The 27,678-nt window shown below is 41.9% G+C and overlaps 1 protein-coding gene across 2 annotated transcripts in view; it reads left to right on the forward strand.

Annotated features, from left to right (window-relative positions):
- adss2 (adenylosuccinate synthase 2) overlaps positions 1-27,678 on the forward strand; it is a 129,772-nt gene that overhangs the window by 50,479 nt on the left and 51,615 nt on the right. For both annotated transcript variants that reach the window (XM_063055498.1, XM_063055497.1), the window contains exons 2-3: positions 21,283-21,385; positions 27,176-27,244. In XM_063055498.1, the coding sequence (XP_062911568.1) occupies positions 21,283-21,385; positions 27,176-27,244 (172 nt within the window). The remainder of the gene's footprint in view (positions 1-21,282; positions 21,386-27,175; positions 27,245-27,678) is intronic.

Here is a 27,678-nt window from a genome sequence, read left to right on the forward strand (position 1 = left end):
GTCATTGGTGCCTAAAAGACCATGATTTCTGGCTGTCCACCTTCCACTTAAGAATGCTGAGGACTCTATCTGAGATGTCCAGGACCATGGCATCCAGGAGGCAGACTCAGTGCCAGAGACTTGACCACTGCGACTTTCCTCTGTTGGGTCATCCTCCCTGACTGTATCGAAAGTGATATATCTGTTATTGAGGGGGGGATGGCCGCAGGGGTACTCTGATTGGCCCTTAATCCCTTTCCCCTTCCTGTGTCCAGCACCTTGGCTGTAACTAACTCTCTATATGTACTATCCATCACCCCTCCAGCCTCCCGAATGGTCTGGAGCTCATCCAGTTCCTGCTCCAACTCCTTAACGTGGGTTTGTTAGAAGCTGCAGCTGAATTCGCATCTCACAGTTTTAGTCATCAGGGACACTGGAGGTCTCCCTGCCTTCCCACATCCTGCAAGAGGAACATTCCACTGTCTTTCGTACTGTCCTAGCTGAGCAGAAGTAAAGAAGAGAATGAAAAAACTTCAGTTTTTCTTTCCTATGCTTTCTCTTCTCTGAAGTTTCAAAGATCTAAAACCTCAATCAGTAAAGATCAGCACTGTATGTCCACTCAGACGATGGCTGTTGTGCTTGCCCCTGCCTTCCTTTAATGTGCTCTTGCTAATCAATTCCAAACGCTGATTGGTTGCTGGTCAAGGCTTTTTTGCTGTATTAACCCACTGCTGCTGCCTTTTATCCTTGGGCAGTGAACCTGTTTGAAGCCCCCCGCACCCCCTGGCCAAAACTTCTGATGTCTGATTGGCCGCTGGTCAAAGCTCTTTACAGCCTCTTTGATACCTCAGTACAACAAAGAAAACTATGTAAATAACTCACTAAAAGGGAGGAGTGGGCAATTCAACACGACACACAATACTCATGGTTTCATCATTTATGTGGAGCCAAGTATTCAAATCTTTAAAGAGGATCTTGTCATTGGTTTGGAGGCTTGTTTGCTGCCATAAACCCCAGTAGGCATAACGGTGAGTAAGTAAATAAGTAGTCGGACATTGTGAGGATTTTCAAACACTCATGTTGATGAACTAATACTCTCAACTTGCATTCAAATCAAGGAATAATACATATAAGAAGATGGCATGTCAGCAGCTATATTTCATTGGGAGTTTGAGGAGGGTTGGTATATCACCAGGTTTTAGCAAATTTCTACTGATTTATGATGGAGAGCATTTTAACTGATTGCATCACCGTCTGTAATGGACACACCAGTTGATAGGGTCAGAAAAAGGCTGCTGAGGCTTGTAAACTCAGCCAGCTCTATCATGGGCACTAGTTTGCCCACATCTTACAGAAAATGCCTCATAAGGTGGCATTCTTCATTAAGCACCTTCACCATCCAGCATGTGTCCTCTTCTCATTAGTACTGTTAGGTGGTATACTGAACATTTTGGGAACAGCTTCTTCCCTTTCGCCATTAGATTTCTGAACGGACCAGGAACACTAGCTCATTTCTGCTCTTTTTTGCACTAGTTATATATCCAATATTATTGTAGCATGGTAATTTTTATATATTGCATTGTACCTCTGCAAAAGAACAAATTTCATGACCTGTCAGTGATAATACAACTCATTCTGATAGATTCATGGATTTACTTGCAGTGTTCAAATGAGCAAGTGTAACATTATCCAATGTGCTGGCCATTTGTGAATCATTGAAAATTTGGTTTTACACAATTCTGTTTGGATTAGTAAATGATAATCGGGCACGGCAAATTTGGTGCAACACACAAAAGAGAGGAATTCAGCAAGTCAGACAGCATCTATGGAGGGAAATGGGAAGTTGATGCTTCAGGTTGGGATGCTTCGAGATTGGAAAGAAAGAGGGGAGATGGCTAGCATAAAATGGGATGGAAGGGTGAAATAGAAGTCACCAGGCGCTAGGCAAATTTAGATAAGGGGGGAAAAGAGAATGGTGTTGGTGATATTGGTGTTGAGTATGTGATATCAATTCTCTGTCACAGGCTGCAAACAAATATAGTCTAGCTTTTTTTGCATTCTTTGACAAAACAGCCACGTGTAGAACAAACAACAGACATAAAATGCTTGAGGAACCCAGCATTTTGTGTGTGTTGCTTTGGATTTCAAGCCTCTGCAGACCGTCTCATGTTTATATATAGAACAAAATAGTTTTAATTTTTTTAAGGACTTCTCCTCAGCTAACTAATCAAATGCTGGTTAACACTTGGAATAAAAATCATGAGAACACCCACAAGGGAACTACCACCATGTTCAGTGAAATGTTTCGGAGTAATGGCCACAGGCCAGCAGAAGAAAGCAGACCCAACTGGTAATCAGCAGCTCCAACAGGAACGGTTGTGCTGAAAACGAAACAGCATCCAGTCATGTTATGTATAGTGAGTAAGTGAGGCTCTGTCTAATTTTGTTCAAGTCAACATTCATAGCAACTGTCTGATAAATTAAGTATGTTGCTTGCAACTGCTGGGTGAAATCATTAATATACTCTCAGTTCATCCTCTACCAACTTTCAATGAAAGACCGCTGTGCTTCTGAGTTGGGGAGGGGGGGTGGAGGGAACGGGTAATAGTGGATTTTGTTCTTTTAATATTCCTAAAGCACCCAAGATCTTTCAGAGTTGTTAAGAAAGTAAGATAAAAATGTCAGGCAACAAAACCAAACACTTGAGGAGATGATCATAGAAGACTTGGTTAAAGAGGGAAGTCTTCAATAACATCGGAAGACAAGAATTTTGGGAAGCATTTCCAGAGCAGATCCTTGGAAGCTGAATGGAGCATTTAAAGTCATCAGGAATGCCCAAGAGCCAAAAACTGAAGAAATACAGGGAGGGATTTGCAAAGAGTAGGTGTGAGAATTTTGAACACATGGATTTGCTTAACTGACAAGTGTATATGATGAGCATGCAAGAAGTGATGGGTGAATGGAACAGTGCAAGGTCGTTGTCATTGTGACATTCAAGATGATTGTCAATACCTTCACATTCCTCGTAGTTCTTTACTCGTTAAAGTAATTAAATCATCTCATTTTCACTCCCAACCATTTCTGGAATCTCCAAACCTGAGTACTTGAAACCACAGTGAGCAAAATAGTTATGAATTGTCTTGCTGTTTATTTTTTGCCAACTATCAGTGACCAAAATCACTGCTTTTTCAACAGAAACACTACAAAAAATGGTTAAAAACCAGTCACTCTGAGCACAGTGTGCTGTCATAACAGTCACACAAGTGCGACTGACTAATGCTAATTAGAAACTGTTCGGTAATGGTCTCCTGTCCCAATTAAGCAGCACAGTGTCCCAAATAAACGAAGGGAATCTTGACTATTTGAACTATTTAGTCAACACACATCAAAGTTGCTGGTGAACGCAGCAGGCCAGGCAGCATCTATTGGAAGAGGTACAGTCGACGTTTCGGGCCGAGACCCTTCATCAGGACTAACTGAAGGAAGAGCTAGTAAGAGATTCGAGAGGGGGCGGGGGAGATCCAAAATGATAAGAGAAGACAGGAGGGGGAGGGATGGAGCCAAGGGCTGGACAGTTGATTGGCAAAAGGGATATGAGAGGATCATGGGACAGGAGACCCAGGGAGAAGGAAAAGGGAGAGGGGGGGAAAACTCAAAGGAAGGGAAGCCCCTTTCTTTAAAAAAAAGGAGGACATCTCCCTCGTCCTGGAATGAAGAGCTTCATCCTGAGAGCAGATGCGGCGGAGACAGAGGAATTGCGAGAAGGGGACGGCATTTTTGCAAGAGACAGGGTGAGAAGAGGAATAGTCCAGATAGCTGTGAGAGTCAGTAGGCTTATAGTAGACATCAGTAGATAAGCTGTCTCCAGAGATAGAGACAGAAAGATCTAGGAAGGGGAGGGAGGTGTCGGAAATGGACCAGGTAAACTTGAGGGCAGGGTGAAAGTTGGAGGCAAAGTTAATGAAGTCAACGAGCTCAGCATGCGTGCAGGAAGCAGCACCAATGCAGTTGTCGATGTGGCGAAGGAAAAGTGGGGGACAGATACCAGAATAGGTTTGGAACATAGATTGTTCCACAAAGCCAACAAAAAGGCAGGCATAGCTGGAACCCATACGGGTGCCCATGGCTACACCTTTAATTTGGAGGAAGTGGGAGGAGCCAAAGGAGAAATTATTAAGAGTAAGGACTAATTCTGCTAGACAGAGCAGAGTGGTGGTAGAGGGGAAGTGATCAGGTCTGGAATCCAAAAAGAAGCGGAGAGCTTTGAGACCTTCCTGATGGGGGATGGAAGTATATAGGGACTGGATATCCACGGTGAAAATAAAGCGGTGGGGGCCAGGGAACTTGAAATCATCGAAAAGTTTAAGAGCGTGAGAAGTGTCACGAACATAGGTAGGAAGGGATTGAACAAGGGGGGATAAAACGTGTCGAGGTATGCAGAAACGAGTTTGGTGGGGCAGGAGCAAGCTGAAACAATAGGTCTACCAGGACAGGCAGGTTTGTGGATCTTGGGTAGGAGGTAGAAACGGGAAGTGCGAGGTGTGGGAACTATAAGGTTGGTAGCAGTGGATGGGAGATCCCCTGAGCGGATAAAGTCGGTGATGGTGTGGGAGACAATGGCCTGGTGCTCCTTAGTGGGGTCACGATCGAGGGGTAAATAAGAGGAGGTATCCGTGAGTTGTCGCTGTGCCTCGGCAAGGTAGAGATCAGTATGCCAGACTACAACAGCATCCCCCTTATCGGCGCGTTTAATAGTAAGGTTAAGATTAGTGCGAAGGGAGTGGAGAGCAGAGGGTTCGGAAGGAGTAAGGTTGGAATGGGAACAAGGTGCGGTGAAGTCGAGACGGTTGATGTCTCGTCGGCAGTTAGCAATAAAGAGATCCAGAGCGGGATGTCCATGAAGAGGAGGGGGGGGTTGAAGGTGGGAGAAGGGGTCATCAGTGGGGGTGGAAGAGTCCTTGCCGAAGAAGTAGACTCGGAGACGGAGTCGTGTTTGTGTTTAACTATTTAGTTCTTGTTCTTTAAGAGTTGTCCCAAATAAGTAAATGGCCCAATTAACTGGAATCCACTGTACAAAATAAACAGATACAGAATCTCTGGGCGGGAGGGAGGTGGAGGAAGATGGGAAGACACAGAAAACATTCAGCAAGTCAAACAACATACATGAAAAGAGAAGGTTAACATTTCAGTTATAAGATATAAATTATAAGGCCCTTTGTATTTCATATTTGTTGATTGTTGAATCCTGATGCTTTCACATTTCAAAGGTTCTTAGGAAGGCAAGAATGAGACAGAACTTACTGCTAAGCAATTTTGTTAAGTATTACAAAAACATTAGTGTTTTGTACTCCGGCTGGAGATAAAATTCCGGTGATAACAATTAACCTATTAAATAGCCAGATTCAAGTGGCAGAACAATTGCTACAGAAAAACAAGACTCTTCCAGAAAACTACAGAAGCAACTCTACCTTGATTGCTGGAAAATTTACTGAACAATTACTTGTATATAGGTGATTATATGAAAGTATAATCACCTATATATAAGCGAGCATAGGAGAGTTAAACTACAAAGAAAATACAAGTAAAACAAAAATTCTACACCCAACACAATTATATAGTTATTTTAAATATAGGTGGATTTTCAAGAATAAGTATTAGTGAGGTACCTACTATATGCCAGTTATTTTTACACTTCTATTTTTGATGTTCCCTCATAAACATAAGTACAGTATTTAATTATGTAAAATATTTTGTTTCAACTGCAGAAGCAAGAGATGTTTGTGGGGCTGAATACTTTAAATGAAAATCTGTTGAGAGATTTCCTGTAGGTAACAAATTAACAAAAAACGAGAAGCATTAATAGATGGCTAAATTTAGTAACTGAATATGAGTGGATCTGCAGCATGTGCATGGTTGGGTCTTGTGATTTATCACTGAAGAGACATCCGTTGGTTAAGTTGACTTTTGCACACTGTATAAGTTGCAGGTGTTAATTGCTTCAACACCCCAAGCTCACTCACTGGGATCACATTGAACTATAATCTTGATGCTGACTTCAGATTGGTACATGCTTTAGAACAGCTATACTGACACCCTGCTGAGACTGTTTTCAGAGATTTCATGGCATACCCATCTCCAAGTTACAGTAAAGTGCAAGTGGAACTGATGCTGTAGAATCATAGTAAACTTCCATTTTGGTTATTCTTTGTCAAGTCGAAGACTAGGGGTACCGACTTGTGTTGGAATGGGTTTGTGAGAAAACTGTTCACCTATTATGTTGAGCATCATCTTCCTTTAAATGATAAAATAAATGTTTTTGCACACATATATTCCAAAATAATATAAAAATTAGTCCCTTAGCGTTAGTACTGGTGTCATCGTCCAATCTGAGATTCAACATAGTATGTTTTTTAAAAAAAAATATAGTTAACAGTATTGTTTCTGAGTCAGCTGTTAGTACAATGTTATCAGCATATCTGATGTTATTTATATTATGGCCTCCAATTGTGAATCTTGTGATGTCTTCGATACTTCTCAAGATGAATAAGTCTGGCGAAAAGACACAACCTTGCCTGACTCCTCTCATGAGGATTCACAATTGGAGGCCATAATATAAATAACATCAGATATGCTGATGACATCGTACTAATAGCTGACTCAGAAACAAAACTTCAAGAACTACTCACTATAGTGGCAGCAGAAAGTAATCGCAGAGGCCTCTCAATCAACACCAAGAAGACAGAAGGCATGGTCATCTCCAGAAAGACAAACATCCCACAATGTGTGATCAAAATTGTAAATACAAACATCAAACAAGTTAACAAATTCATATGTCTTGGCAGCCTAATAACAAGTGATGGCAGGTGTGACATAGATATCAAATACAGAATAGCAATGGCGAAAGAAGGTTTCCAAAAAGTGAAGACCATATTAACGGACAGAAAGGTGAGCACGTACACTAAAAGCAGAATACTGCAGTGCTACATTTATTCTATCCTGATTTACGGAACTGAATACTGGACCATTTCCCCAGCAATGGAAAAGAGTCTAGAAGCAGCAGAATTATGGTTCTACAGGAGAATGTTAAAAATATCATGGACCACACACACACATCAAATGAAGAAGTTCTCAGAAGAGCCCAAGCAGTTCGATCACTCATACCAACAATAAGAGAAAGACAACTCAGATTCCTAGGACACATCATGCGGAAAGATGAACTAGAAAAACTCATACTCTCTGGAAAGATCGAGGGGAGCAAACCTAGAGGAAGATCTCAGCTTATGTACATCGAAAGCCTAGCCAGGTGGCTACACATCGAGGAAATGGAAGTCATCTAAAGAATGAGGGATAGATCTATATGGTGTTACGTACCCCGTAACTGGGTTGCCAAACCAGCAGAAATGGATCACTCAGTTGGAGTCTGGAGTACTAGAACTAAGAAAGTTTTATTAAAGAAACAAGCAACACAGTAATCGAAAGGATAATAAATGCAACAGTTCAGTGATGATAAACACACATGTGCACAGCATAAAGATAACAGCATCAATCAAGCTCTATCGTTGTCTAGGGGTAAATGACCAATTTCAAAATGACTCAAAGTTCAGTCCAGTTCAGTTCGCAGTAATCGTTGCCATGGCGATGGACAAGGTGGGGGAAGAGAGACATAGAATAGGAACAACTGATCATTCAGAACGGCTTCACTCACAGACCAGCGGGATGGCTCGCAAACAGCATTTGGACGGGTCCTTGGTGATGTCACCTGAGGTCACCGACTGTGACCCCTCCTCCAGATGCGGTCGATCCTCTGCAGTGAACCCGGCACCCAGGCAAGGGCGGACACACACCGGGTTCCCGCTGATGGTACCTTTCCACCCTGGTCGTTGTCTGGTACTTCTCACCCACTCGTGAGAAGCGTACCGCTTCCAGGGTCTCGTTACCTCGGGTGGCGTGTGTCTGTCTTAGCGAACCTGTCCCTTTTTATCCCCCTGCTGGGGTATCGCCTGTCCATCACTTCAAACAGTTCAGGGTTCAAAGGGGGGAGCCGCTCCAGACAGCTCTTCCTCCCACATCCCTTCATTACACATCTCCAGACGCTGCTCCATTGTTCCTTATCTCTCCTTCCCCTGAGGGCAGGTGGCAGACCAACTGCTGATGCCACTGATGCTAGCCCAGGCCAGCAAACATCTTAATTTTATGTGTATTCTCGTAACAATGGAAAACCATGGCCACAAACGTCCGCATCAGAAAGGGTACCTAGACAGACAGACATAGTTAACAGCTTTTAATAGTTACTTGAAGTTCAAGTTTATTGTCATCTGACTACATGAAGCAATGTTCCTGTGGACCACAGTGCGCACACACACAACATACATCACACACAGCACATAAACCAAAATATTATACTATAATTAAGTTCATAAAATATAATTAAATATGCATGTAGTAAAGTGCAGCGCAGGTGAACAGTATAGAAAACAGCTCACTGGTAACTGGTAAAGTGACAAGACCTTGGTGTTGGTAGGGTATTCATTAGTCTCAGAGCCTGAAGGAAGAAGCTGTTACCTAGTCTAGCAGTCCTAGTCCTGATGTTCCTGTACTTCCTTCCTGACAATAGTGGGTCAAAGAGGTTGTGGGATGGGTGGTGGGGATCTTCAACAACGCTTTGAGCTCTTCGTATACAATCTTCCAGAAAAAGTCACATGGGGAGGGAGAGCCTTATGATCCTCTCAGTGGTTTTTACTGTTCTCTGTAGGGTCTTGTGGTCTGATACTTGCATCTTCCGTACCACACAATGATACAGTCAGACAATGGACACTCGAAAGTGCTTCTGTTCTTGACAGGTGCAGGATTTTGCAGGCTTCAACAGGGATATCAAAGTTTGATATATTCTTGTTGTAAAATACCCTGGTTTATTGCTTAGTTATAAATGAAATTTTAACAGCAAGCTAGAGTCATAATTATTGTCTTACACCCTTACAAGCTCTTTAAATATTGTATATTTAATTCCCTTAACTCTTTATTTCAAAATTTGTGATAGTGGAAAAGTATGTATGAAACCAGAGGAGGTAGCAGGGGTACTTAATGAATACTTTGCTTCAGTATTCACTACCGAAAAGGACCTTGGCAACTGTAGGGATAACTTACAGCGGACTGAAAAGCTTGAGCATATAGACATTAAGAAAGAGGATGTGCTGGAGCTTTTGGAAAGCATCAAGTTGGATAAGTCACTGGGATCAGACAAGATATACCCCAGGCTATTGTGGGAGGCAAGGGAGGAGATTGCTGAGCCTCTGGCAATGATCTCTGCATCAACAATGGAGATGGGAGAGGTTCCGGAGGATTATAGGTTTGCAGATGTTGTTCCCTTATTCAAGAAAGGGAGTAGAGATAGCCCAGGAGATCATAGACCAATGAGTCTTACTTCAGTGGTTGGTAAGTTGATGGAGAAGATCCTGAAAGGCAGGATTTATGAACATTTGGAGAAGCATAATGTGATTAGGAATAGTCAACATGGCTTTGTCAAAGGCAGGTCGTGCCTTACAAGCCTGACTAAATTTTTTAAGGGTGTGGCTAAACACATTCATGAAGGTAGAGCAGTAGATGCAGTGTATATGGAAGTCAGCAAGGCATTTGACAAGGTACCCCATGCAAGGCTTATTGAGAAAGTAAGGAGGCATGGGATCCAAGGGGACCTTGCTTTGTGGATTCAGAATTGGCTTGCCCACAGAAGGTAAAGAGTGGTTGTAAGATGGGTCATATTCTGCATGGAGGTCAGTAACCAATGGTGTGCCTTAGGGATCTGTTCTGGGAACCCTTTTCTTCGTGATTTTTATAAATGACCTTGATGAGGAAGTGGAGGGATGGGTTAGTAAATTTGCTGATGACACAAAGGTTGGGTATGTTGTGGATAGTGTGGAGGGCTGTCAGGGGTTACAGCGGGACATCAATAGGGTGCAAAACTGGGCTGAGAAGTGACAGATGCAGTTCAATCCAGATAAGTGTGAGGTGGTTCATTTTGGTAGGTCAAATATAATGGCAGAATATAGTATTAATAGTAAGATTCTTTGCAGTGTAGAGTGTTACGTAACCGGCAACAATGAATATTAAACAAGACAGGTTATATAAAAACAACCAAACATTTATTAAACACGTATAAATGATAAGGAGAAAAAAAACAAAGGAAAACTTTAACCGGAGGTTGACAAGTACGCAGCCGTTCATCAACTCCACTCGGCTCTGGTTCTTAACGTGTTAAATGCGAAAACAGTTCTTAAAGCTGTACAGTCAGATACAGTTCTTAAAAAGATAACTTCGAAAATCCAACAGTTTTACACATTCAATTGGGAGAGACTTCTCTGGAGAACGATTTCTTCACCGATGCACCTTTACTGCTGGTTCCGTCCACAGGATTCCCAATGCCGAAAATAAACAGTTTAAATCAACTGACCTTAAATTCCTTCAGAGAGAGAGAGCCTTTTTGCATGAACTCATTGCGCTATTGCAAGAGTTATCTCAATGCAGGTTCTCTTCAACGAAGACTCAATAAGGTCGATCCTTTATTAAACTGCCAAACGATGCTGACTTCTCTCGATCCTTCACTTCGATGAATTCTTCACTCTCCCTTCAAAACTGTCGGAATTGAGTAAATTGGCACTTCCAGCCACAAATTTCCAGTCCGAATACAATATCTTGTAGGAGAACGCACCTTCTGTTTTAAAAATGAAACTGCGTCACGAAAACAACCGCACAACAGAGATGGAGGCACAACACGTTCTACCTGGAGATCTACAAACTCACAAACCTACTGCGTTACCTGAGTTAGGTCCTCAGAGATCTTGACACCCAGGAACTTGAAGCTGCTCACTCTCTCCACTTCTGATCTCTGAGGATTGGTATGTGTTCCTTCGTCTTATCCTTCCTGAAGTCCACAATCAGCTCTTTCATCTTACTGACGTTGAGTGCCAGTTTGTTGCTGCGGCACCACTCTACTAGTTGGCATATCTCACTCCTGCACGCCCTCTCGTCACCACCTGAGATTCTACCAACAATGGTTGTATCATCAGCAAATTTATAGATGGTATTTGAGCTACACCTAGCTGCACTGTCATGTGCATACAAAGGGTAGAGCAGTGGGCTAAGCACACACCCCTGAGGTGCACCAGCGAGGAGGAGATTGTGGTCTTCCGCTTAGGAGGTCAGGGATCCAATTAAGAGGGAGGTACAGAGGCCCAGGTTCTGCAACTTCTCAATCAGGATTGTGGGAATGATGGTATTAAATGCTGAGCTAGAGTCAATGAACAGCATCCTGACGTAGGTGTTTGTGTTGTCTTGGTGGTCTAAAGCCGTGTGGAGAGCCATTGAGATTGCTTCTGCCGTTGACCTTTTGTGGCAATAGGCAAATTGCAATGGGTCCAGGTCCTTGCTGAGGCAGGAGTTCAGTCTAGCATGACCAACCTCTCAAAGAATTTCATCACTGTAGATGTGAGTGCTACTGGTCGATAGTCATTAAGGCAGCTCACATTATTCTTCTTAGGCCCTGGTATAATTGTTGCCTTTTTGAAGCAAGTGGGAACTTCCGCCTGTAGCAGTGAGGTTGAAAATGTGTTCTCAAGTGTTATATGGACGTTAGCACTGATAAAAATTCTCAGCCTGAAACATCAACTGTTTATTTCTCACCCTCGATTTCCAGCATCTGCAGAATCTCTTGTTTATCATTTGGGCCCTTCCTACAAAGAAAGGTTAAGCAGTTCTGCCTCTGTGTTTTTATCCTTTCCTTTACCCATTCACAGTTTTGTTAGCTCTCGCAGCTTTACTTATTTCTCAATATATATTGTCCATATATGAAGAGAAGGTCCTGACTGTTCTAAGTTCTGTTTCCCGTCTTGGGGTGCAGTATGACATGCAGTTAAGGATGAGAATTAATTGCTGTCCTTGTCATGGCTATTCATGTCCTTGGGATGAATTAAAATTAAAGGCAATGCTGAACATAATATTGGCAACAAACCTCCGCAGAGTGAACCAATTTTGCTTTTATTTTATACTCATTCCTCTAAGTGACAGGCAAAAGTTGTATTTTTAAATAGCTTGCAACATATGTGTTTTGGTAAGGGTTAAATTGGTGGGTTGCTGGTGGCATGGCACAAAGGGCTGGAAGGGCCTTTTTCACGCTGCATCTCTAAATAAATAATTTCTTAAAAAAAAATCCCACTGACAGCGGTGGATTCCTGGGTTCTGAACTATAATCCATCCCTCGGGCTGTGCCAATTCCATTAGTTAACATTTATTTCAGAAAAAAGTGCATAATAGGACACTCCTCCCCCACCCCCTCACTTACCCTTCTCTCCCCTACTCAACTCCCAGGTGATCATCTTGAGTCTCTTTTCTTCCAGGACCTACTTGGGCGATAATTCGGTTTAGCTTTATTCTTGGTTGTTGATACATAGCTTAGGTTGGCTTGCACTTGATGACACTCGAGGCACTCTAGTACTTTCCGGCCAGTTCTGTGATGCCGCACTTGCCATATTTCCTTCAATGCTGAAAACAATCTCTTTGTTCCTCTGTATGATTAGCTGCAAATTTGTGTGTGTTATGATCTAACACATGGAAAAGGATCAAAAGGTGCCTTGTGCTGTTTATGTTTAATGAAGTGCTATGTCATGTGCTCTGTTGGGCTGAAAATATCTCATCTCAATCCATTCATGTAACTGGAGAAAAAAAAAGCATGGTGTAGAATATTGTGATTATTGACTGTGCACAAGCATTACTTGTTGAATTCATACATAGCTGTTCAGTTTTGAAGTGGAAAAGTGTTGAGCAGCAGAATTTCTTCCTCTACATTGTTAAGATTGCTAGATTAGTTTTAATATGTGGCAGGTTTGTTTTCATCAGTATCTATACTGTACTGTTCAGTGCCAAAGAATTCTGATTTGCAGCTTAGTTGTGCACATAGTGATAAAAGGGAGCCTCTAAACAGCTAATGTGATGTCCGTGCACTGAATTTGTCACCTCAAATAGTTTTTATCCCTGGAGATCAAAATAGTCAAGTTCAAAGTATTTTCTGCAGGCGTGAGAAGTTTTAAAGGACAGTTTTTAAATTGTGCATTCTCACCCATCAACTGGTGTAGCATGAAACTTCTCTTACTCACCATAATGTTTAGTTCAGAGTCCCGGAAAAGTGCAGGAAACCAAGCTACACTGAGATTTAGTGTTTGGCAGCTTTAATTCCAATTTCAATTTGTGTGGCTTTGTTAATTTAGGCAAGAATGTTGTAAGGTTCTTTACAGGAGTGTAATTTTATTAAAAATGCTGCTGAGCCAAATGTGATGGCCCATTAGTACAGCTTGTAGCACTGATGCACCACAGACCTCCAGCTACTCCGGTTCAATCCTGGTTTCTGGTGTTGTCTGTGTGGACTTTGCACATGCGGTTCACAGCTTAATTGGTTACTGTAAATTGCCCCTTGTGTGTAAGTGAACAGTGGAATCTGGGGAGAGTTGATAGGGATCATTGTGGAATTGGTGTATATTGGTGTTTGATGGCTCATACCAACCTGGTGAGTGAAGGGCCTGTTTCTGTGCTCTGACTTTGACTTGTGGAACAATATCCACATTGTACCAGCTTATCCCACTGTCACTTTTTAATAAAGTTTCTTACAATCAACGTCTCTCATTCCTGAGACGTTGGTTTTGAGGTTGCCTTCTAGACAAAGGCCTGAGAGTTGTCACTACTAAACAAACCTTCCCCTCTCATTTTAGCATTCTGAACAGACTGTTCTCTCCACAACACACTGACTCTATTCATCTGCAGAACTGTGCTCCCCACCCTAACTTCCCCGTTCCTGAACTGTCCTTGGCTCCTATGGTATTCCATTGAAGCTTAATATAAACTTGAACTGCATGTTGTCTTTTGACCTACTCTGGACTCAACCTCAAGTTCAACAATGTCAAGTCATTACCATTGGCCTCTTTTTAATCAGGAATGATTAAAGGCTCAGATGTTCTGGAAGTGCTAGCAGTTTCTTGTGTAACTGTTTGCATTTGTCGTCCTAACTGCAAGGAGGCTTGAAACTCCGGCTTATGATGGTGATTTCATGATTATGCTTTGAGCCTGGACCGCAGAGAAGCAACTGCCTGGAATTTCTTCCCAATGGTTAACGAGTAACCATTGCTAGGTTAATTGGAGAGAAAAAGTGGTGAAGGAAAGGGGCTAGCTTGAGGTAATATAGACAACCCCCATGTCACAGGAGATTGGATTGATTAAAAACACGGTTTGATCAGTGATTTTTCTGTCATGTGAAGTCACATTATCTGTATATGCATGCAGAAATACACACTGAAAGTAAATAAATAAATTATTTATATACACTATTCCCCACATAAATTCCATCAGGATAAATTACTGGGCAGTTTGTAAATTCTGCAAGGCTGAATTTCTGACAGCTGAAAAATCATTCAAAGATTCAAGATTTAAAAAACTTTATTGTCATTCTAACCGTACATCAGCTCTGAGGGGCAGAATGAGACAGCGTTTCTCAGGAGCAGTGCAATCATAACATAACAAGTGCAACACTAAATAATAAACATAACAATAAATAGTAAAACACAACAGCCACATGTCAGTTAAAATCAGTTATAAGTGTCCAGTGCAAGTTAAAAGTGTCCAAAGCAGAGTCAGGTAGAGCAGCTATTTAGCAGTCTGACTGCCTGTGGGAGGAAGCTGTTTAGTAGCCTTGTGGTTTTAGTTTTGATGCTCCTGTAACGTTTGCCTGATGGCAGAAGAACAAACAGTTCGTGGAGAGGGTGTGAGGGGTCTTTAATGATGTACCGTGTCTTCTAAAGGCATCGACTCTGGAAGAGGTCTTGGACAGAAGGTAGGGAGACCCCAATAACCTTCTCTGCTCCCCTAACCACCCTCTGCAAGGCTTTTTTGTCAACAGCACTGCAGCTGGAGTACCAGGTTGTGATGCAACCCTCAACCACGCCTCAGCACGCTCTCAACCACGCCTCAGCACACTCTCAACCACGCCTCTGTAGAATGTAGTTAAGATGTTAGTGGGGAGTGATGCTTGTTTAAGCTTCCTCAGAAAGTGCAATCTCTGCTGGGCCCGTTTCACAATCCCAGTGGTGTTCCTGGACCGGGTGAGATTGTCCGAGATCTGCACCCCAAGGAGCTTGATGTTTTCCACTCTCTCCACTGTGGAGCCACTGATGCTGAGGGGTGTGTGCTCAGGCTGAGACAGTCTGAAATCGACGATCATCTCCTTGGTTTTGGTGACATTAAGCATCAAGTTGTTATCCCTGCACCAGCTCTCTAGGTGTTTGACCTCAACCCTGTACATTGTTTCATCATTTTTGCTGATGAGCCCCACCACTGTGGTATCATCTGCAAATTTAATGATCAGGTTCTCCTTGAATCTGGCTGCTCAGTCATATGTTAGCAGTGTAAACAGCAATGGGCTAAGCACACAGCCTTGTGGGGATCCAGTGCTCAGTGTGATGGAGTCGGAGATGTTCCTGCCAACACGGACTGACTGTGGTCTCTCTGTCAAGAAATCCAGAATCCAGTGACACATGGCAGTGCTAAGGCCAAGCAGTGACAGTTTCTCCACTAGTCTCTGTGGGATGATGGTATTGAACACTGAACTGAAATCAATGTACAGGATTCTGGCATAAGGGTTCTTTGTTGTCCAAGTGAGAGAGAACTGTGTGCAGTGTGGTGGATATTGCGTCCTCCGTAGAGCGATTTGGACAATAAGCAAACTGTAGAGGATCCAGCGATGAGGGGATGCTGGCTGTGATGTGAGGCTTGACAAGTCGTGATAGTAAGGTTGCCGTTATACATATTTTGAAATAATTTATTTTGAACATAAGAACATAAGAAATAGGAGCAGGAATAGGCCATCTGGTCCGTCGAGCCTTTTCTGCCATTCAATAAGATCATGGCTGATCTGGCCATGGACTTGTCTCCACCTACCTGCCTTTTTCTCCATAACTCTTAAATTCCCTTACTATGCAAAAATCTATCTAACCTTGTCCTAAATATATTTACTGAGGTAGCCTCCACTGCTTCATTAGGCAGAGAATTCCACAGATTCACCACCCTCTGGGAAAACTAGTTCCTCCTCATCTCCATCCAAAATCTACTCCCCCAAATCTTGGTTATGTCCCCCTAGTTCTCATCTCACCTACCAACCTTTCTGCCTCTATCTTATCTATCCCTTTCATAATTTTATATGTTTCTATAAGGTCAACTCTCATTCTTCTGAATTCCAGTGAGTACAGTCCCAGGCGACTCAATCTCTGCTCATAGTCTAGCCCCCTCATCTCTGGAATCAACCTGGTGAACTTCTGCTGCACCACCTCCAGGTGCGGCCTCACCAATACGCTGTACAGTTGCAGCATAACCTCCCTGCTCGGAAGTTCAATCCGTCTAGCAATGAAGGCCAACATTCCATTTGCTGCCTTGATAGCCTGCTGCACGTGCAAACCAACCTCTTGTGCTTCATGCACAAGCACTCCCAAGTCCCTCTGCACAGCAGCATGCTGCAGTGTTTTACCATTTAAATAATAATCTGCTCTTTCATTTTTCCTTCTGAATTGGATGACCTCACTTTTACCAACATTGTATTCCATCTGCCAGACCCTTGCCCACTCACCCAACATATCTTTCTCTCTCTGCAGACTCTCCGTATCTTCTGCACAATTTGCTTTTCCACTCAATTTAGTATCATCAGCAAACTTGGATACACTACACTCGGTCCCCTCTTCCAGATTGTTAATGTATATCTTGAACAGCTGCAGGCCCAGCACTGACCCCTGTGGTATACTGCTCACTACTGATTGCCAACCAGTGTAATACCTATATACCCCAACTCTCTGCTTTCTATTAGGCAACCAATCGTCTATCTATGCGAATACATCATCTCCAACTCTATACATCCTTTATCTTATCGAAAAGTCTTTTATGCGACACCTTATCAAACGCCTTTTGAAAATCCAAGTAAATAACATTCACCTGTTTCCCTCTGTCCACTGCGCGCATTATATTCTCAAAGAACTCCAGTAAGCTTGTCAAACAGGACCTGCCTTTGCTGAATCCATGCCGTGTCTGCCCGATGGATTGACTTCTTTCCAGATCCCTCGCTATTTAATGATAGCTTCTAGCATTTTCCCAGCTACAGATGTTAAACTAACTGGCCTATAGTTACCTGCTTTTTGCCTATATCCTTTTTTTGAACGGTGGCGTGACATTGGCTGTCTTCCAATACGCCGGGGCGCGTCCAGAGAATGTTGGCAAATTATCACCAAAGCCTCTACTATAACTTCTACCATTTCTTTCAGTAGCATGGGTTGCATTCCATCAGGACCAGGGGACTTATCCATCTTCAGGCCCACAAGTTTGCTTAGCACTACCTCTTTAGTGATAGATATTGTACCGAGGTACTTACCTCCCATCACATCCACAACGTGTCTCTTTGGCATGTTAGACGTGTTCTCCACCGTGAATGCCGACACAAAATAGGCATTCAAAGCCTCGGCCATTTCCTCATTACCCAATATCAATTCCCCCCTCTCGTCCTCCAAGGGACCTACGTTCACTTTGGCCACCCTTTTCCGCTTTTTATAATTATAAAAGCTTTTACTATCCGTTTTTATATTTTGTGCTAGTTTGTTTTCATAATTTATCTTCTCTTTCTTTATTGCTCGCATTTTGGTTTGTTTTTTTTTGGTGTGTGCCTGCTTGCGTGCGAGTCTGTGCGTGATGTATTTTTCATGGCTTTTTACAAGGCGCGGAGCGAGAGAGAGACTGTGTGGCGAGCCACTCCTCACACAGACATTTTCGCAGTATTTTTCCCTTTACTTTACGAGGTCGAGTTGCGATCTCAACACTCAACCCGGCACGGATGGAAAGCGTACTCGGGAGCGGACCCGACTAGTTTCGAACCCGGAAACTTCCGCTCCCGGATCCAGCACCGATGTCATTGCGCCATCAGCCAGTCCATGCTTTTTGGTTTTTAAGGTCTTCCCAATCTTCCAGTTTCCCACTACTCTTGGAAACTTTGTATGCACAAGCTTTTAGTTTGATGCCTTTAGTTATCCAAGGCTGGCTCTCTGCACCCTTACTGTTCTTGCTTTTAACTGGAATATCCTTTTGTTGAGCACCGTGAAAAATCTCTTAAGTCTTCCACTGCTTCTCAACTGTCTCACAATGTAGCCTATGTTCCCAGTCTACACTAGCCAAATCCTCCCTCATCCCATTGTAGTCTTCATTGTTCAGGCATAATACACTGGTTTTAGACTGAGCTATTGCACCTTCCATTTGTATGAGAAATTCAATCATAATGTGATCACTGTTTCCAAGAGGATCCCAAACTACAAGTTTACCAGTCTCATTGCATAGGACCAGATCTAAGATGGCATGTTCCCTTATAGGTTCAGTAATATGCTGTTCAAGAAAGCCATCACGGATGCATTCTATGAAGTCCTCCTCAAGACTGCCTCAACTAACTTGATTCACCCAATCTATGTGCAAACTTGAAGTCCCCCACGATACTGCTATTCCAATCTTGCGTGCCTCAGATATTTCTCTGTTTATTGCCTGTGCCACTGTCATGTTGTTATTCGGTGGCTGATAGACAACTCCCACCAGTGATTGTTTCCCCTTTACTATTCCTAATCTCTACCCAGATGGATTCAACATTCTGCTCCTTAGATCTTATATCATCTCTCGCTATAGTCCTGACTTCATCCTTAATTAAGAGTGCTGCCCCACCTCCCTTACCTTACTGTATAGACAATAGGTGCATGAGTAGGCCATTCGGCCCCTAGAGCCAGCACCTTCTGTATTATCTGATATCCTTGGATATTTAATTCCCAATCCTCTCCACCCTGCAACCACATTTCTGTAATGGCCACTAAATCATACCCCTTTGTACTGACTTGTGCCGCAAGTTCACTGACTTTGTTGTGAATACTACGGGCATTCAAATAAAGTCCCCTTGGACTCATTGTGCTTTTAAAATCGCGTAATCTTTTTCTCTTTTGCACTTGACTTTTCTGTACTCCACCCTTACTTTTCTCTTTTTTATCTTTTGCATTTTCTTTATCAACTCACCCCCTACTATTTAGTTTAAAGCCCTATCCACAGCCCTAGTTATGCAATTCGCTAGGATCCAGATCCCATCATAGTTCAGGTGGAGTTGAAATAGTAAAATCATCGCCAGTTACAGAACTGCAAAGCTATTGCTGCATTTGTTTTGTATCATACATTTTTAATATATTTTTTGATCTCCCTTTGCTGTCCATCTCTTTCCTTCTTGAACTCGTTTTGAGGTTAAGTTGTAGGATGGCACATCAAGTCAGCTGTTAGAGATACTGACTCTCAGATGTGGAGAACTGGGTTCAATAATAACCTCCACTGCTGTCTGTGTAGAATTTGCACATACTCCCTTCCCCTCAAAAATATGGATTGTTTGGTTAATTGGCATTCGTAAATTGCCCTTACTGTGTGACTTGAAAGGGGTGGAGTGGAATTGATGTGAATCTGATGGAATCACAGATTACAAAAGTAAAGCTATTCACTGTATCCTTCCTGTACTTTATTTACTGATAAAGGTTGTTCCATAGCAACCTTTGCCCTGGCAAGTCAAGGGCTTATCTCGAAATTACAGTGGGTTCTGGTTCATTTGGTGAGTAGTTAAGTGGGGCAGCCACCACCGAGGATATGATTACCATCAGGAAGGAGGTACAGAAGCCTGAAGGTACACATTCAATGATTCAGGAACAGCTTCTTCCCCTCTGCCATCAGCTTTCTGAATGGACGTTGAACCGATGAACACTACCTCATTGTGTTTTTATTTCTGTTTTTGTACTACTTGTTTAATTATTTAACTATTATAGATATATTTACTGTAATTCAGCTTTTCTTCCCCCTATGTTCTCATGAATTGCATGGTACCGCTGCCGCAAAGTTAACAAATCTCACGGCATATGCTGGTGATATTAAATCTCATTCTGATTATTTGGAACAACTCCTTTGTTAAAGAGAAATTTGTTAAAGTTTGTTAACTCCTCTGTTAAAGATGGATTGAGAAAATAGCTGGATTCCATTTGATTATTTGGGATAATATGCTGCTGAATTGGAGCAGGAGATTCTGACAAACGGTTTCTAAATAGCATCATTTTATGCACATTGTATGGCTGTTAGACACTACACCTCCTTGAGCAAGAAGTTTTAAAATAGCGTCACTTGTGTGTTTATGTTTTAAAAATCAGTGATTTTTGTCACTGATAGTTGGTGAGTAATAAATAGTAGGACAATTTAGAACTGTTTTGCTCACTGCAGTTTCAAGCATTCAGGCTTGGAGTTGCCAGACATGGCCATGAGGGAAAATGAAGCAATTTCACGACTTCCACAAGTTAGGAACTGCAAAGAATTTGAAGATATTGACAATTATCTTCTGTGTTATAATTTAAATGAAGACTTGGAGGATGCAATGATAGAAAGCACTGTTTGAAGGCAGTCTATCTGCACTGATTTCATTTACAATCAATCAAAGAAATACAGCAGTGCACACTGGATGAACTTCACCATCAATAGCTATTAGGAAGTAATACACAAATTTATAGTGCTATAGTAGTATTGGTAGTGTTCTAATTTGTTCGGTATTTCATTTAATACATAATTTGTTAAGGTAGTTTGTCTTTTTTATACTTTTTAAAAAAACTATCTCCATAAAACTGGGCTAATTGGGAAGCTGCTTAATTGGGCCAAAGTGAACTGGTCCTGATGTGTTGCAATGAACTGTAGTGAGGTAAAGGGATTGTTCAAGATAGAGTGGCTCTTAAGAGGATGTTTTCTATAGTGGGGGCATCTAGGAATAGAGAGCACAGCCTCAAAGTAGCAGGACGTCCCTTTAGAGTGGTGGAATTCATTTCCAAGACAACTGTGGAGGCCAAGCAATTTGGTATATTTAAAGCAGTAGTTGATAGGTTCCTGATTAAGAAGAGTGTCAAAAGTTATGGGGCGAAGGCAGGACTATGTGGACGAGAGGGATAATATATCAACAATGATGAAATGGCAAAGCAGACTTCATGGGCTGAATGGCCTAATTCTGCTCCTATGTCTTATGGTCTTGCTGTTGTGTGGTGAGCTTTCTAATACTGAGGAGAAAGAAGCCCACATCATATCTTCGCACTTGGCCTTCTTGCCCAAGCTGCCATGTCAGAGAAGGTTTCAAAAAAGAAAAGGTAGATAGAATGTATAAATTTTCTTATTTAACTTGTCTTTTTGTCTCTCACACAGGGAGGAAACAATGCGGGCCATACTGTGGTAGTGGATTCTGTGGAATACCATTTCCATCTTTTACCCAGTGGAATCATCAATCCCAATGCCATTGCATTCATTGGTAAGTTTTCATCTTCTTTTGCCTGCAGCATGTGAGACCAATGAACTAGAGCAGAATTCCTCATCATCTTCTGTTTTGTTGTGGGAGCTTCATTATCAGGGACTGCTGAAAAGATGGATTTTTGTGTATCAAATGGAGAAAATCTAGTGTTGCTGTGATCATTAACAGAATTGCCCCTGACTGAAAGGAATTTATGGCCTCTGTTGATTACATGTTCCACTCAGTAGTTTATAGATGTTGGCTTTTGAGACCTTTTTTTTTGCACCTTAAATAATTTCCCTTCTACTCTTTTTGTCATCGACCAAAGCTACATTTAAAAAAGGCAGGATATACTCGGATCAGGAAACAGTAATATAATTACTGTTAAGTTAATACAGTTACTGTCATTCTATTTTCTTGTTTTCTTTTGTATCATGAAGGCCAAACATTGTCATTTTTTAAAAGTAAAACTTGGGGAGTACTGAATTGTGAAGGAAATTTTGGCTTTAGTCTTTCAGTCCAATTTTTAAGAATAATATGATGGGATATCAGGGCTGTAATTCAAATACATAATTGGGGGAAATAGTAGGGATAAGCTTCCACTAACTATTAAATTGCATACATCTTGTTACATACACCTGTTAGGGTGCATTCTCCAGTTACCCTATAAGGTAACCGTAGCCTTCAGCCAGAAGCAGATGTCATCAGGTGGTTCCCAACCTTCACCAAGTGTTTCAACCCTTAACCAGGACACTCTCCAGTTGGTGGGCCAGTGGTGGTGGCTAAATCACTGCCCATCTGCTCCTGGCTTCCAGCTTCCCTCCTCTCACCTACTCCAAATCCAACAAGAGGCTCATTCTGCCTCTTCCCCCATACTATGAGCTGCTTGTTTTTTGCTCCTTTCGTCCAGGCCCAGATCTGACAACAACCGCCATGCTGATTTGGCTGGAAACCTCTGCAGCCAATCTCCACAGGGAACAACCATGCCTGCCATTCCTTGTCTTTACACTCCTGCACTAAGGGCTGGTACTTCAAGGCCTTTCTTTCGATCCCCCGACAACCAAGTCCAGCTCTTGGCTTTCATGTACGGCTTAGGTCCGAAACCCAGCAAAACCATTTCTACTAACAGGAAGAAAGACAAAGGCGTGTACTGGTGCCTTAAATCTAGTTGCATCAGGCAGAAGGGGCACATCAGCTGCCGTTGGCAGCTCATTTCGAAGGAAAACTCTCATCTCAAACCTCCATTGCCTAGAACAATATCCACTCATGGGGAAGACTTCAGGCGTAAACCCCGAGGAAAATATCCAGAGCTGGACTCCCTCAGGCAGTTGTACGTTGAGTTCAACGCTGACTGACTATTCCTGCAACATCACTGGTGCTAATCTGTGTTAGTCTCTGCCATTCCTTTGGATTCATCAGCTGCGTGAAGGTGGGGAGCCTGCTGCATGGGAAACAGGTAGCTCTCCATGTCCTACTGCCCTGGCTTGCCCGTCACGTAGAGAGCTGGGACATCAATGGTCAACGTCGACCAACAGAAGGCCTCAGTTCAAATACTAACCATCTGAATTAGCAGAGTAGTGGAGGGTTTAAATTTCTGCAAACATGAAGCACTTGGACAAGGTGGAATTGAAGTTTTAGAATTGGATTTGGGAGAGTGAGCCATATAGACTGATATTAATGGATTTCCAACTTCCCACATTCTCCAAAGTATAGAAGTGAAACGTTGCAAATCTAAATGAAATTCTCTTTCGAGGAGCTATCAAAGGCATGACAACCCATTAATCTTCAGTGCTGTACTATACAATGGAATCAGACATTTTGATTTCTAACTGCAGCCAGCAGCAAGAAATTTGCATGTACTGTATGTTGCTGCTTTAAAACTGATAGTCAATATTTTGTAATTAGATTGTACAAATATTTCATTAATCCTAATAAATAGTTTTCAGTCCATTAGAGCAGATCCTTTATCCAGAACTTTGAAAATTCATGTTGCAGACAGGTTAATTTATCATCTGAATTTATTGACACAAATATGAAAATCAGTGGGGAAATCAGTATGCAGCAATATTCTCTGCTCTCTTTTTGAAAAATCTATGCAGAAAGATTCCTATTTTTAAAACACTGCCAAATTGTAATTTTTTGCAAATGCAAAGAGACAATGCTGCAAAAAAAAATTGCATTCTTTGAAATCCAAATTTAACAATGGCCTTTATACTGCTCATGTTTATAAAAGATTTATATTGCAAGCCTCATTAAGTTGATGGGGATTTTAGTTATTTGAATCATGTGTACACAGTTGGAGCGTCTCTTGGGGTGTAGCCTTCCTATTAATAAAAAAAAAATCTACTCCTTTTATACAGGCTTATTGAAGGTTTATGTAGATTTCTGAGTGGAGATGATATTATGACCATTACATTCATGGCCATTCGTATCTAGAGTATGTTTTTTTTGATCTAGTTGAGTTTAATGCTCTTGTCTGCATTTCCTGTAGTAGTTTCCTATAATATTTATGTGAATGTTTCTATAGTTTCTTCATGCAAGGTGTTTATTTAGTGACTGGGATAATAAAATATTTAAAAGTTAAACTGTACAGATAAGATGAGTTCAGTTCAATAAAAGAAACATTCCAGTTTAGGCCATCAGCTACTGCTTGAGAATCCATCCTTGAGCCCCACTGATTTGTCCTTAAGTTCCTCCCTGCGCCTTTGAGCCCATAGGGCAGCAACCTTGCCATTTCTTTATGAGGACGAGTTGCTAGCTCAGCGCTCAACCTATCACAGGTGAAATTCTTGCAAGGAGCAGGCCAGATTCCAACCTGGGATGTCATGCTCCAAAGTCTAGTGAGGATGCCGCTACACCACCAGACATTTGGTTTACTTACAGTAATATAAATAGTTTTAGATAATCATGAAGTTGTAGAGTGCAAAAATGGGTTGTCCAGCTTGTCCACGCCTTCCTTGATGCCTGTGTATGCTATTCCAATTTCCTGTTTGTCCTTTCCTCTCCAGATTTCTGTCCTGATGCCTTTAAAATATTGTATTTGCACCTGCCTCTACTAGTTTCTCTTGCAGCATACTCCATATAATTAGCACCCTTCTGTGTGTGGAGGGGAACACTGCCTCTCAGTTCTCTTAAATTTTCCCTCTTTCACCATAAACCTATGCCCTTCAGACATAAGACAACTCTATATATTTCCCTCATAATTTAATGAATCTCTATAAGGTCAGCCCCAAGCCCAATGTTCCAGATCTGATACACAAAGGCATAGGAAAGTAAATAAGCAGATTTGTATTTTTGATTACTGCTGCCTACTTAACCAAATTGAAAAGGCAATAACTTATCCCAGTAAGTTCTGATTACTGTGCTCTGTACGTGATCGCCAATAGTCAATTCTCCTTGACAGCATGAGGTTTGTTCTCCTCAGGAACTTATCCAGAATTAATAAAGGTGTTTCTCAAGGAAAAGCTAATCAATAACCAGAGATGAGTAGTTGAATACGTGTTTCTATTCAACAGCATTGATTTAGACCAAGCTTATTCTGCCTCTCCATTTTCTTCTATATTTTTATGATCTGGAAGTCAGAAAGGCCAATATTTACTACATATTGCACTACTCCCATTGTATCCTTGGGGAAGGAGTTCCAGGATTTGCATACGTTGATGAAAGAGAACTGGCAGTATACTTACCAATCAGGATGGTGTGTAACCTGGAGCGGAAGCTGGAGTTTTAATGGAGTTCACATGCACCTGAAGCCCAAGTCATAGTCATACAGCACAGAAACACACTCTTTATTGCACCGTGCCCATACTGACCACCAATTATTCTCTTTACGCCATGAGCCCCCAACCTGGAGTCTATGGACTCCTTGTCTAATGGTATTGGCCCATGGCTTTAAAAAAAGGATGGGAAGCCCAGATCTGTACTAGTCTCATTTACCACTACTAGCACATCTATATAGAGCGCTGTCACAGGAAAGCAGCAGCCATCATCAGGAACCCTTACCATACACGTAATGCTTTCTTCTTACCCCTCAACCATTTGGCTCTTAAACCCTTGAGGATAACTTCACTCAACTTTACTTGCCCCATCACTGGACATCACATGTTCTGATATTTATTTTTATTTATAATTATTATGTTTTTTTTTCTTTTGTATTTACGTAGATTGCTGTCCTTTGTACATTGGTTGTTTGTTTGCCCTGTTGGGTGCAGTCTTTCATTGATTCTATTATAGTTCTTGGATTTACTGAGTATGCCTGCAAAAAAAATCTCAGGGTTGTATGTGGTGGTATGTGTGTACTTTGATAATAAATTTACTTTGAACTTCATCGTATTCTATGCCTTTGTGATTTAAGTATCATGAGAGTACCTGCCTCCACCGTTTTCTCAGATGCAACCTGATTGCAATGATCTTCTGGATGGGGAAAAAATGTTTCCTTGGTCAGTGCAGGTACACTTGCAACATTTAAGAGGCATTTTGATTGGGTAGGTGACGAAGAGGAAGAGCTTGGAAGGATATGGGCTGAATGCAGGCAGTTGGGACTAGCAGGGAGGATGCTGTGCTTAGCATGGACCAGTTGGGCCACAGGGCTTGTTTCCCTGCAGTATTCCTCTTTGACTCAGTGACCATCTTTTCCAGTTCTTTCTCTCCTCACTTTAAATCTGTCATTCACGTTTTGTTCTGGGGGTGGGGGGGTGGGAATCTCTCCCTGTCATGAACCAGAATTTTGGATACCATATCTCTATCAGATTCCTCTCACAGCCTCCTCTTGTCCAAGGAAAACAATCCCAACCTATACAGCCTTTTTTCATAACTGAAATATTCCAAGCCAGGCAGTGTTTTGTAAATTTCCACTGCATCCTGCATGGTATCTTCATGCCCTTCCTGTAGTGTAACAACCACAACCAGACTGCGCACAGTGCTCCTGCTGTGGCCTAACAAAGTCACCCTTGGTTGTAAAGTAATGGGTTTTAGAAGTGCTGTCAGAGTAGGTTAGGTGGTGGTGAATTTCAGTGCAGTCATTGTACCTTTCTGGTAGAGGAATTAATAGGTAAGATGTTGCCTTGGGTGCAGTCAACTCCTGGGTAGTGTTGTGCAGGTTGGGTTTGTTGGTGCAACACATCCAGTAGATTTCATCACATTCCTGATTTATGCCTTGTTAATAGTGAAAAGGCTTTGGGGAATCAGGAAATTGGATATTCGTGGTGACTCAGGATATCAATGGTGGGGTCTTAGTGATGGTAATGCTGTTGAATGTCAAGGATTGGTGATTTCTCCTGTTGGAGGTGGTCATTTCTAGCATTCTCAGTTGCATGAGTGCTATGTCACAAATCATCCATGCCATAACAATGAATAGATTTGAGTAAATTAGTCCTGAAGAAGGGTTTTGGCCTGAAACTTTGACTATTTATTTCCATAGGTGCTGCCTGACCTGCTGAATTCTTCCAGCATTTTGTGTGTGTTGCTTTGGATCTCCAGCATTTGCAGAATTTCTCATGTGAATAGATTTGTGAATGAATAGATTTTGCTATATGTAGGCTTGAGATACTTCATTTGTTGAGGAGTTTAGATAGGATTTGAACTCCATAATTATCAATGAAACATCCTCATTTCTGGCTGAATGACAGAAGGAAGGTTACTGATGAAGCAGACTTAGGAAACTCCTGCACTTATGTCCTGGGGCTCAGATGATTGACCTCCTAACAATTACAGTCTTTTGTCCGCATTTCATTTTGTAAATGGAGAACAAGTATGTAATTTATTTATTAAAAATGCACTTTTGTTAACAAGCTACCTGTTTATGCCCTTTAGGTAATGGGGTCGTCATTCATTTACCTGGTCTCTTTGAAGAAGCCGCAAAAAATGTGAAGAAGGGAAAAGGTTGGTCCAGTGGATTTCGGGCTGATCTTGTAACTGAGCTATAAAGTAACTTGTTAGAATTTTCTCCTTTATGTCCATCTGAAACATTTTGTGTATGTTTCCTTCCAACAAAGAATGCAATTCAGTCTTCAGTCTATATCAGCTCTTGAGAAATCCCATTAATACCCTTTGCCTGCTTTATTCCCTATAACCTATTCTCCCTCGCATGCCTATTAACACTCCCAGTTCTCCTCCCACCCTTCTGCACTGCGGGGTAATTTATGCTAGCTAGTCAGCCTACCAGTACTTGGGGGGGGGGCGGGGGGTGGTGAAAGCAGAAGTGTACCCAATGTAGTCAAAGACTGCTTACAAGCAGTAATGGAGGTTAGGACTGAACTATGGGGTAGCAGGCTCCCCTGCTGTACTGCACCATTTGTTGTTTTGAACACTGCTGC

This window comes from Mobula hypostoma, chromosome 8 (assembly GCF_963921235.1).
Source record: "Mobula hypostoma chromosome 8, sMobHyp1.1, whole genome shotgun sequence".
Lineage (NCBI taxonomy): Eukaryota > Metazoa > Chordata > Chondrichthyes > Myliobatiformes > Myliobatidae > Mobula > Mobula hypostoma.